A 14,297-nucleotide genomic window follows, 5' to 3' on the forward strand; every position below is an offset into this window, starting at 1 on the left:
CTCTGGTGTGTTAATTGCGAATGCTACCAGAATGCATAAAATCGATATTTATAATAAAAACGGAAATTTGCCATTAAAAATAGCAACGGTGGCGTCACCGATCTAGAAAATTACTAAATACACGTCAGCACAGTGAGTATTAAGAATTACTATAATATAATACCCAACAATATTATCATAGATATTATTATATTATTATAAAAGATGAAATTTAAGGAGACTGTAATGATCGCATAACAACAGTAGCAATCCGATACAAAAACGGAGTCCATTGTCATAGTATACGATTGATTCAACGGGATCAGTACTACAAACATTAATCTAATGCTTTTCCAGTCCAGACTTACGGTCTGCGGTATACTATTACTGAGTATATAACAATATAATAGTAATAACAATAACGACGACGATGACGAGTTTTTCTAATACCAACAACAATGTACAACAAATATGAGGTGGGTATTATTGGATAATCGACAACAACGGTAGCCATTAATATAATATAAATATATATTATTATAAAAGTCGTATATAATATTATGTCCGAACAGACTAGAAACGTCCAAGCAGATTGAATTACTTGTATGCAACTATGTATAAACAAATCGACGGCAAGTTATATTATAATATAGTGCTCGTGCGAGGATACACGAATATCGGAATCTAAAGCCTCAGGTTTTTCGGTGTTTTTTGTAAGCCGTAACGCTTTGTCGATATCGGTAAATGTATATTTTTTTTCAGTTTTTAATTTAAACATTGAAATAAAAGCCAACAGCTATACTTATATAGGTATATACTCTGGTGTATTACCTACCAGTTTAATGATTGCCTATGAATTAATATGATGCGTTTTATCGCCGCATTAATATCTGGAAATTACTGAGTACAATAATAATTACTAGCTACGGAAAAGAGGGTCAGGAATTTTACCCTCGGACGGAACGGGAAAAAAAATATGTCGGCATAATACGTTCGCCATCGTCAACAGAATATTATATTATATATAAAACACAGTGGAAACGGTTTTTAATAAAAGAAATTTCGGTGTTTCGGACCAAACCGCCGGGGATTCGTAGTGGCGGGGGAGGGGTACTTTAATTACATTTATTGCATTCCACACCCGAAAGAAAAAATATTGATGGCTACGCACACGGCAATATGAACGACGGATGGCTTCCAATCTCCCTTCCATTGTCTTCGGTTAATTACGGGGAAGCGCGGAAGAAAAGGGTTAAACACGAGGCCCGTTGTTATTATTAAAACGTTTCCATATCTCTTTTTGATCTCCACTTTTAGCCACCACCACCACCACCACCCAACACCCCCACGCCAAGAACTCCCTTGCCGACGTTTCCATGTAATAATAATTGTTTCATATTTGACGTAATACGACCGACACGAAAATATCAATATCCTCCTTCGACGTCCGCCACGCCACCCACGCACGCGGCCCAGAGTTAATTATTACAAATATACGGGACGGCGGCTTCTTGGTATTTATGCTGCAGAAACGGAAAAGGAAAAACTTTATGGTCCGCCTGAGGCGGAAACGACCTTTGGAAATGTCAGTGGTGGCTAATAGTAATAATACAACGTAAGAAAAGGGTATTTAAATATACATATATATTATATTAAACGCAGCGTACGTATACACAAACGGTATATAGTGATCATTGGCTTTTCTTGACAATGGTTATTATACGGTATGGTTTCTATTGTCAGTGTACGTGTACAAGACATTGAAGCGCGCGCCCCTTTGGTGTAGTAAAACAAAAGGCCACCAACTCACGACTGATTCACAAGAACATTTACGAGGGTGTAATTTCTTTTTATTCAAAAAAGTAAATATCAATTATCTAATTAAAACTTAATACTTCCGGACAATAAACTGCGTCAACGGTATCAAAATCGTTTGAGGAATTACGTAGAAACCGTTTCTGTGTATCGAGTAAAAGAGTGCCACTGCTGTGGAATGGCAAGGGATAAAATAATTTAGTTTGAAAAAATATTTATTAAAATTAATTGTATGGTTGTAATTTTTACAATATTTAAAAAAACACAATTCCTTAAAACGTATAAGCTATGTTATAACCTACAATATCATATATAAAATTGATATCTTATTTTATGACCACCAGAATTGCCTATTCGCCAAAGAATTAAATAATAATGTTATAAAAAATATTATTTATTTAAAATCAATTTTGTTGTATATAGGTACGCCTTATTATTTTTACCATTTTTTTTTATAGTAAAATTTAAAGTTATTATATAAAACTCAATATGTATTGAAGTTTTTCCGCACACAAATTATTATAGCGTGAAATATATCGATTAATTGCTATATGAGGTTGTTTATGTTGTCCTAACTGCCAGACACAGCGTTTTCTAATAATAATATTCAAGGGACTACAGCGAATAGGAGACGGATTAATGTTTGGCATCGTTAGCACACGGCCAGTGTTGCCAATCAACTATGTCTCTGTCAATTGTCCAATCAGCAGCGAGTGATTTATGCGCTCCCGCCGCCCCTTTGGGATCTAATTAGCGTTTAATTCTGAGAGATGATCGTCGCCGGCGTCGTCGTCGCCCACTCAGACGTTTCCTTAATGAAACCCTCTTCACCTCTTACCGTCGTTCTTCGATATTTCTCTCTTCCCCTCTCCACTTGCTTTAGTGCTGTTCGCCAGATAGTCGTGTATAATAACGCGCGTGAAAGGATGAGAGAGTGCAGAGGTGGATTCGGAATTCAAGACGAATGAACAGGAAACTATCGATCGGCCAATTAAACCTAATCAGTCGGTGTAGATTACGTTTGAAGAGAATGAGACAGAGTGTGAGAGAGAGGGTGAGAGAGAGAGAATAAAATACAAAACACACAGAGACTTCCGATGAGGTGGATAAAGGGCAGCCAAATATCCTCATAAGAGTCCAATGCACCACACTTATAAGGGACTAACCCGAGATCTATTGTCAATAAATATATATGGATAGATATATAATAAGCCTAAAAGCTTCTGTCCAACTCCCCTACGTATATTGCGAAGAATCGGGTTACGCGTGCATTTCAGGTAAAAGAAAAATCGAAATGATTTTTTTTTCTCAATGTTATGTTTAGTTCTTGACCAGAATGAAACTCGATACGTCCAATAGACTAAATGGACTGGTCAATATAATATATATATATAAATAGTGATAGAAGAAGCTTTTGGGTAGTCCGCACAAATGGAGACGATACGTATACGTTTACACACTGTCAACCGATTCGGAAATCCGTATGGGGAAATCCTGGTGGGCCGTTCGTTTTATTTTATGCTAATGCGCGAATGAGAGACACCCCCTCATTGTTGTTGTAACACTATATATACACCTTTCTATCGTAAGATATTATATTTCTCGAGTATATATATACTTTATTTTTTATGTTTGCACGCGTATACAAATATACAATATAAATATTATATATTATATATTTATAGATATATGTACATAATATATACCGTACACCGTGCGTGTGTGTAAGTGAAGTTTTTGTGTCAAACATACGGCCAGTCAAGGTTAATCGAATATACGTATATATTAAATGTGTATATGTGTGTGGATTTGTAAATTAGCAGCACGTGTAACTTAATATTAAACAGGATACTCAAATTTATTGTTCATCAGTACAATTCAGAGTTTTTGACCACCCTCAACGAATTTGTCGGTATTGGGACGCACGGAGGTAAGTAACCGCACACCCTGCAGGGTGTATTTTAGTGGAAATATTTTACGAGTTATTCAAAAAACAAAAAGCAAAAAGAAGGGGTGCAGAGTACTTGTGTAAATAATAAACGGAAAATGAGATTTCAAGTACGAAAACATCACTTACCCCGCAGTTTTTGGGCGTCGACCAACTGTCGTTCTAGACTTCCTTTGACTTCCCTTTCACGGAGCACGTCCATTTTCAACTCGGCTGCAATAAAACAAAAACGTATTGAGTACATGATAAGCGAATTATTGAAGTATTACAATAATTATCATTCGTATATATTTGTAGTAAACGCGCTGACAACTATTTTTTCAGCGTTGCTTACATATTGTACGGTATAAGAGTGGTATACCTATAAGACTGCAGCACCGCACTATATTGTACCACCACTATAATAATAACAATAACAATATATACCAACTGTAACACACATATATATGCAAGCACGGTATATCCCACATAACATATTATATTTATGTACTATATATATGTGTATATGGACTATGTGTCTGTGTGTGCAGTACGCGCGAGAGGAGCTATATCGAAGGCTTGCGGGGAAACGTTGTGTTAATCCCGATTTGAAGGGTCGTGTCGGTTAGTCACCCAAGGCTGTTTACTCGTGTACGGCCACTCGAGACCGTATATATATATATCAATATATGTATTTATGTGTATATATACAATATACCTACATGTATAGGTAATATATATTATGCGTGTATATACACAGTGCATATTTATACTAACATAACACTCGTGGAAAATACAAGAAGCGCCCGCTAGCGATTTGAATAACTTTTGCCAGAGTTTCCGCCCACCATCGCATCGTCGCGAAGTATGCAACGCAAAACAACACCTGGGGAAATTGTAGTCATTTCCCTACCACCCCGTTTCACGCGCTGTAATATTATTTCATTTTATTTTATTTAGAATAATATCATGACGTTACGGAAGACAATGTTATCGGTTTCGATAATTTGGTTAAGTCATCGTCGCCGCCGCCACCGCCCCGTGGTTTCTCGGCCCATTAATTTCCTCGGCCGGACAATTTAATATGATAATAATATTTACAGACGAAAAGTGTCGTGGCGCGCGTCTTTTTATCGGTCCATAACTCGCAGTGCGATATTAAACACGAGCGCTATTCTGTTGTTTTAGTAGGTACCTATTACATTTTCGAACGGCCCCGATAGGAATAATAATAATAATATTATGATATGATATACTCGGCAATATGGGTAATGAAAAAACGTGACGACTTCAACGACGATGACAAACGCCGACGCATAAATCTGCCGCTGCGGAGGGATAACGCTCGAAAGTAATAAGTAATCCCCCACAGACGCTGGTGGCATTATTTTTATAGGTAGGTATCAATGTAATATTGTGTACATTTTGCACAAACTATATGTTTTAATAACGGACGCGATGGATAATTGACTTTGAAACGATTCGTTTTTCACCGAAATCATGCACACCGTGCCATTATTTTTAACATATTTACATTTCTACAGGTCCTTCTATATAATATTACTCTGGTTTAATTCGTTAATAATTATTGGACGTTAATCGCGGCAAATCGGATTACAGACGTTCTCACTCGTGTATATTCGCGTCACACGGAACAGGTGTCTGGCTGACGAGAAATCGCTGCTGAGTGCGAAAGCGTATATGATAAAATATAAGTGGAATTAACACACGGCTGAATATTTATTAATATCGAAGACATTTTGAAATCAATATTATTTCAATACATCACGCAATAGGTATACGATTTGACAGATACTTCAAATGGTATAAAGTTGATAACCAATTATAGTCTGTAATTATTATTTAAATATTACAATAAATTGTAAGCACGATTTACAGTGGTTATGAAATGCGCGTAATATATAATATGATCCCAAGTAATTATAATGGGACTGCGAATGGCTTGATATACGGAAAAACTCATATCAGATTCGCATCGAGTTAAGCTAAAAAATGTACATGGCCTATGCAGCCGAAGTTTATTTTAGATCAATCAAAAAAATATATTATAATATTATATAATTACTGCCCGCGCGTTGAACGGTGTTGCAAGTATTGTTAAATCGTGATTGCATTACGAGTAGCAGCTGATAATAAAATATAAGAGAAGAAACGAAACGCTCTTCGCATCGGGAGGGCCTACGCGGCTATATGCGACAACACTATCCGGTGCAGCAGAAGAACACGCATATAAATTGCATCGCGTACCGATATCGGTAGGATGTGCTATATTATATAACGCCATATATCACGGGGACATAAGTAAAAAACAAGTAAACGTGAAGATATCGCGCACTGCACATGATACGCATTACACCGGCCGTCTTGTAAGATAATAAAATATAATATTACTGTTGCAGTTGCAGTTGCAGTTGCAGCCGCCTGCAGTGTCGTCGGCCCGGTTCGGCGCGATAACGACGATCGACTGCAGTTCTCCAATAATACAATATACAACTGTTACAGGTAGTCCGGAGCACGGGCGTACGATGAGGTACTTATATATATATACATTATACGTATGATGGTAATAATATGTCGTGTGTACTTAAACTGTGTACACATAACATAATATATTATACCTATCTCGCGGTGTTCGCCTTCGTGTGAGGCGCGCGAGGGCGACTGCGGGATATTTATTATTATTATTATTTTATCGAGCGCGAAAAACCGTGTCGGCAAAGTCATTACACACCGATACGCGTTACACACAGCACAGATGTAATATACGCGTGCTTGCGTGTGCGTGCGTAGACGTTTGTACGAGTGCGGCGTATAAGTGAATATCGTTGTCGTATTTTTGCTGCCGCAACAGCACAGTATTATACGCGTACAATAATAATATATTACATTGTATTATTTATATAAAAAAAAGTTTTAAAAACCGCACACGCGTCGATATAACGCGATCGAGGAGGACCGAGTCCGCCGGTCGGCCGCGCACGTGCTGTGTGTGTCATTATAGGCATAGGTATTTATGCACAGCACCAGGGTACAGGTACTACGGGTATCTCAGTGTAGATTTATATTATGCTCTCTATGGACGAGACGAGAGATATTTTTTTTCGGAATATTTATAGTGACATCTGGTCGGTTTCGCATTTTTTTCAATATTCAGTCCGCCGAGGAGGAGACATTCATTTATTTAATGCGGGAAAAAATGGTTTTGTTACGAACTGTTCCCGTGTACGGAACACAATATAATATGATTATTGTTTTCGATACAGACAATTTTCCAACATTGATTTTCTGAGCGTTGTCATAATAGTTTCCTTATTCTGCGAGATCATCTGTGATAAAATTATGCCCAGTCTATTAGAGTATTATAATGTGATTAACAGCAGCTGAGACCTATTTTTCTAATAGAAAATGTACTACATGTCTGAAAATATGTACTAATATCGAGTATAAGTACTATGACCGGTAAATGTGCCGGACATACAAATAGAATAAAGACAGTCCTACAAGATTGCCGAGTATACAAAGAAGTATAATATTTTAATATTACGAACATTTTGTAAAGGTCCATGTAATGTTTAACGACTCTGCATTGTGATGGGTCTGGCCAGGGCGACGGTGGGACGAGGTATTATCGTATTCGCTTGAAAAAGGGATGTACAACTTCGCTTTAATAATACGATGCACCTATAGATGATATTATATCGATATACCTATTATATTACCTACAGCTGTATATTATTATAATCGCGCGCGTGGACGCCGGAAAATGCGGTACGACGGGATTTTCGACTATATTATAGAATATTTTTTAACTGTTATTAGAGACTTACGTACCTATATATATAGGAGACTTTATACATCATCGCTTCGACATGATAATAATATTATACGTTTACCCGACGTGCAGTACCCACATTGACGTATTCGATCACGTAAGTGCATATACACACACGCGCGCGCTCAAGCCCGCCAGTTTTTGCCCCCAAACTAACCGGCGCGCGCGCGACACGCAAACTCCCGCGGCGGATCGTCGACCGGTGAAATTATACACACACACACCACCGCAGCAGACGCACGTCGATAATATAATATATATTAATGTAATTTCGACGTGTGTGTGATATATGGACTACGTGTTTGGGTTCTATACGACGGGCGCCTAATACGATCGCATTTATACCTGTGAGTATACGAAACGCACGTGTTTCATGCACGATAATAAGCCCTAATTTCGACTCGGCGGGCCTCGGAGCGCACATTTGTTTACGGAGTAATCGTTCGGTTTTTTTTTTTTTTTTTCTGGTCGTTCCTCCTCGGTCGTTTGGTTATTACATATCATATTATACATTATAAATCGTATTTTCGTGCCTCGGGTTCCGTGCGCGCGCCGCAGCAATCACAATATAATACGGCCGCCGCCGCCGTCGACCGAATTAAATGGCATTTCGTGAAGACGATAGACGCGCATTCTCTCCTCTGCTGGCCCAGTATTTTCGACCAAAAACGGTGGGCGTTCCCCGACAAAATGAAATGGGACTGCGCTATAATGTGTCTGTCCGTGTGCGTATGTGTGTGTGTTAAGTATACGTTTCGGAATTGATTGAAGCCCGCGCGGGAATTGTTGTTATTTAAACGCGCACGGAATTATATTTACTATAAACATACGAAACAAAACGAAAAAAAAACATGAATACACACATATACACACGAAAATCACACACATACACACTCGGAAACACACGCAGGTGGTGGTGGTGATGAGGTGTCTTTTTACGTCTGTCCGTTTCGGTATAATTTCATATGTAATTTAATGAAAACGGTCGTTTTTCAAAACGATAATTTGTACGAATGATCCATTACACCCGGGCCAGGCGTATATAGGTACCACTGCGGCGGTGGAGGGGAACGCCGTGTTCCGTCAATATAATAAGGACGGCGGGTGGTGGCGGGGAGGGCAGGGGGGGCGAAAAAACATTGCGTCCCATGAGAGCCGGCGGAACACGACTCTTAAAGGTCAGTTCGTGATGGGAATAAGTGGTACGAGTGGCCAATTATACAAGTGTATGCCACACCACACGGAGTGAGGTCCAAACATATATACACACACACACACACACACCGACGTACAATAATAATTTATACGCGCGCGCGGTGAAATTGTTTTTTTTATTATTATTTCGTGTCTTTATCTTCTGTCTCTGTCTCTGTCCTTCCGCCGTGCGGCGGTGTTTAGGCGGAGCTGAAATAACAGTAATCCGCGACGATTAATTTATCGCGTTATTACTATTGCGACGGCGGCGAGTTTCGATTTTTTTTCCCGACTGGGCGTAATTAAAACGCGGACCCGGTTGATTTTACACGATCGTGTCAACCGTCATGTGGAATTCACGGTTGTATCATTTAACGGCGGCGGCGGCAATGATTATTGCTCTCGTTCGGCGATTTTATAATTACAACGGGGCGGCCGCGCAGGATTTATCGTGAACGACGTTAAAGTCACTGGGCCTCTGCCGCACTACTACAAAACCTGTCCCGACGTTCGTTCGGTTTGTTGTGTCCGCATTCGCCTGTGTGTGTGTGGGTGTATGTGTGTGTATTTGTTTTGTCGTTTACGGTGTAGTTGTCCAGCACAAGGACTCGCTCTATTGCCACCCGACCTCTGAACTGTATACGCGGTTTCTGACCCGTCACTAACTCTATTTTTTAAGCCATTAGACGCATTTACCATCGTCTTAAATATCCTATTTTGACTACTGATCGAGAAATATACGATCAAGTTAGTATTGATATAGCATGTATAGGTATATATATAGGTACAGTATTTATGTTAATCAACCGGTTATGGGTCTCACGGAATCGTCGGTAGAATTCCACCTCATTTTATGATGTTTATGAAATATCACAAATAGTATTACATTATGAACGCCGAGTTTAATAGGAAATGTCTGTCTAAATCGCGATAAAAAAAAAATGAGTATGAATATTAATTGACCTATATACTGATCAAAACTAGATGGGCTAGAAGTGATACAATCCTATAAATGTCATTCATATCGACTGCGATTGTAGAAATCAAACTTCCGTCACGTTTGGTAGGCATTGTGTTACGTAATTAAAGAACCGTAGCACTACCTCTCATTCATGAAAAAAAACAACGCTATGAGTCACTATACGGATTCAACCGATACAATGAGACGAATTTTTTGAAAAAATAACCAGTTATGGTTTGATAGAAGAACGATTATAATGTATGCATAATAGTAACTCTCATTCGTTTAGGATAGGTTAGTTTCGATTTTTTGAAAATCCGGATGATACGCAATGGAAATAATGAAAGCAGTGGTTTAATTTTATCAGCATATATCCACATATAAGCCGAATTCGGCTTAGAAACGTTTGTTATTGTCCATCCTATACAATAATATCTACATAAAATAATTCAACACGAAACCCCTACAGGAGACGTTCTCTCCAAAAATTCGAACGAACGTCATATATTTAGCTTCACCTGTTGATTAGTTCCTATACGTTGGCATAATATGCCTCTCGGCCAAAACGCATTTTATATTTAATCAATTTATATAATACAATGTCACGGGGTCCTCACCTTTTTCGAAGTTCAACGCGCGGTCGTCGTCTCGGATCTTGTCGGCGGCGGCTTTAAGCAGGGCTTGTATCTTCCGGAGCAGCGACTCGGTGGTCATGTACGGCAAACCCATGTCCCCGGATCCGGCGGAACCGAAGTTCAGCGCCTGTGGCGGGGGCGTGACGCTACCGTGTGCGCTGCTATTGCCCCCCACGTCCGGATTGTCGCTGAGGTCTGACCACGTAAAAAAAAAAAAACAAATAAATAAAATATGTTATAATATTATACTGTTGGTAGCCTGAAGATGAAATTATTACTAGACTAATTCAATTGTTCAAATCTACATTTTTGAAACCTATATAATGGGTGAAAAATAATAACGAGCACGGATGTTAATATGACATGTTGCGATGTTGATACGTTTAATCAACGTTTTATGCATTGATGCATCCACGCCGGACGTTATTATAAATGCTGTTGATGATTTAAAATCGACCCTTATTGTAATGTACAACGTATAATATATTTTATTATATTATATCGCCACACTATATAATCGATATTGTGGTCGTATATACAAATAACACAATACACACAAAACTAATAATTTTAATTGAACTCAAACGTACGTGATAATATAATATCCTATAAAAAGGTATTCCCATCTCGAATTACACCCGCGCCGCACTAAACCACTACTATGACCACAATACACACGCGGCTCCCCTGCAATCCACTTTTCCCTTTATTGTACCGACATGATGGTTATAATATATTGTGTCAAAGATGCACTCGAGTAGAACGTTCTACGTATTGATATTATTGTTTCCAATGGTTTGTGTATAATTTGTTATTTTTTTTCTGTCTGAACAATTATATTTGATGTACACTATGACTATACCCACATCTAACATCTCATAGTAGACGCATTGAGGGATCAGAACTTAAAAAATATTTCTTACCGTTTGAAAACAGTGTCTTATATACCACCATATAATAATAATAATAATAATAATGATTTATACCGTGATCCTTGATGTCGTCTTCTTCGCCGTCGGAAATGTTGTCATCGTCCTCGTCCAGGTCGTCTTCGTCGTCGACGTTTGTGTTACCGCCAGCCGAATGATCGCTGGCCGGTCCCGAATGATCGCCTCCGGTTTTGGACAAGTTCAACACGGGGCTGTGCCCTTCGGACGAACCTACAGCAAATAGTTAAGAATTCACGTTATCGTGTCTGTTTGAGAGGTTGACGATGGCACTCGTGTATAATGTCATTGCTGCACCATATTAATTATGATAATATTGTGTGGACGTACCGTTTTGCGATGTCAAATCTCTTGCTTTCTGATCAAAGTTTAGCGCGCGATTCATGTCGCCCACTCGTTCATCGTTGGCTCTGCAAAAACCAAATAAAAAATTAGAACAAAATATTCATAACACTATTAAACACGATATACAAGTATAAATAATATAACGATGACGTTTTATTCCACGACCGCTTTCCATTAAGTCCCTGCGCCACGATAAGTGTACACATAAATATATATATTTATTTGTACGCACATAAATAAAACATTTCGAAATTCATCGGTGGCGGACGAGGCGATTAAGACATTAAGAGTAGTAATATACAGTGTGGTGCCGGGGGACTCGAATAACCGAAAAAGTCCTTTCCGTGTGTCTTAATGAGCGAAAGCTTTTAACGTCTCAGCAGCAGCGGTGAATGAGTATATATACATCTGCATATTTCGGGGGCTTTACTATCGTCAATAAATATAATACTTATATATATACACATAGAACACGCGCGCGAGGGGCAGCATTTTTTTTTTAATGCGTTTTGCACCAAGGCGATATCGCGCGTAAAAGACATTTGAAATGCGTTACATAATATAGTAATGATAATACAAATATAATAGTAATAACAATAATCGTAAAACGTAATAACGACGACGGCAGCGGCGGTGGCGAATGTCGAGGGCACTGCGGTGTAAAAAAAAAACGAAAATGACAATAATAAAAAAACGGAAGTGACTAATTTTCCATCTGCAGCACTCGTCGGAAACGACTGCCGTGCGCGTATATTATAATATTATTATTATTGTCGTCGCCCATGCGCGCGTTCGATATCATTATTTTATATAACGATCGTCGTCGTCGTCGTCGTCGTATTTAACAATATAACGTATATATAATCTAGAAACACCGAAGAAAGCGTCAACGCAATAATATTATCATTATAATATTAAAATATGATTATTATTATTATTATGCTCTACTTGAGCTAGCAACCACGGTCGGTCTCCCGCCGAGTGGACCGTCGTCGGCCGCGGCGGGAACACGCGAACATACATCACGGGGCATCAGAGGCGATCCAGACGAAATCGGTCGCGTGATCGAGGATATCGCGAAAACCGAAGAATGATAATGTTATAATCGCATAAAATATACGAATTTCCACGCGCACACACAGACGGGGTGAGTACACGAGTAATCATATGATAATATTATAATATCGGTGTGGGCGGCACGCCGGGAAATCATCGTCTAAAAGTCTCGTCTTGTGTACACATATTATATCGCCAGACATAAATCAACCGTTATACACGCGCGTTATGACGGTGTACATCGTATGGCTCTCTCGTTTGGCACCGGTCCCCACGTACATCATATCATATACAATAATGCGAGTATTATTTTAATATTTATACATCATCGATGTTAAATACGAGTTTTTAATTATCGTCGATGTTTTCGTCACGCGATACGCCACAATACATATCACACGATATATTACGATATTACAATATTATTATTATTATTATTATTATTACGATGATGGGTGGGGTGCAATATTATCATTTTTACGCGTATAATACGAGTTTAAATAATATAAAATATATACGCGGAACTGCTGCTTCCGGTACAGAAGACACTACTGCTGCAGTGTCGTGCGACGTATTTTATCATTAAGGACACGATAAAATATAATATTAAAAATCTAAACGACACGATGATATATCGTATAGATATACTAGGTAGGTACCAACATCACGCGTGTTTTATTTTTTGTATTAAACATTAATATATGTCACATTATCATATTATATGCGAAAGACGGTAAGGTTTTGATAGGGTTTCGTTTCGACGCCAGTGACCGTGTTATAGGAGCATTATAGTTTTTTTTTATTTTTATTATACGAAGAAAACGTCTTTGGCAACACACCGCGGTCGTAATATGGATTTCGCGCACCTATATAAAATATCAGTATAATATTATCATTGTGTGTGTGTGTGTGTGTAATTACTGTTGAAAAACGAGTTTTGGAAAACGACGCTGCGTGCGTATCATATTTATTTCACGCGTGTACACATTATTATATCGGCCATCACGACGACGACTCATATTGTCTTATACTTTTATAACACAACGTTATGATGATGATGATGATAATGTGCATTGTGCATAATAATAAAAATAATAATGGCAATGTTAAATTATATAGGTATATATATTATATATTGTGTTATTTCGAAGGTCCGTTTCCGAGGAGCAAACTGGTCATATATATAGAGAGAGAGGACTGACTGAAGTCGAAAGGGTTCACCGAATCGTCGCATCGGGCCGGTGTTAATATTATAATAATACATATTTCCAAACCGGTTCGGCATAGAGTCGTCCAAATGAACTCGCACACAAGCACTGACGGTATATCGTGTTCGAATGTATACAAAAATGTACAAAGATATCGAATTTTCTACGAAAAAAAAATTGTTTCGCCTCTCCGCCGGCAGCAGCTGGAGTTATTGCCTGCCTGTAGCCACGAGACTTTTTCACGCCACTACACACGGAACAGCGTCATGTCTTGGAACAATATATAGAAATGACACTCGATCAGCTGATCGGGTTTTTGTTTACCTAACTGCACCAGTAGTATAATAGTGATCCGAAGTCTGAACCTATCCGATTGA

The 14,297-nt window shown here is 38.6% G+C and overlaps 1 protein-coding gene across 1 annotated transcript in view; it reads right to left on the reverse strand.

Annotated features, from left to right (window-relative positions):
* Nucleotides 1-14,297, reverse strand: part of LOC132946374 (dachshund homolog 2) — a 132,473-nt gene that overhangs the window by 24,607 nt on the left and 93,569 nt on the right. The window contains 4 exon segments of the mRNA XM_061016352.1: nt 3,872-3,955; nt 10,347-10,559; nt 11,351-11,524; nt 11,642-11,721. Of these exon segments, the coding sequence (XP_060872335.1) occupies nt 3,872-3,955; nt 10,347-10,559; nt 11,351-11,524; nt 11,642-11,721 (551 nt within the window).

Source organism: Metopolophium dirhodum, chromosome 6 (assembly GCF_019925205.1).
Source record: "Metopolophium dirhodum isolate CAU chromosome 6, ASM1992520v1, whole genome shotgun sequence".
Lineage (NCBI taxonomy): Eukaryota > Metazoa > Arthropoda > Insecta > Hemiptera > Aphididae > Metopolophium > Metopolophium dirhodum.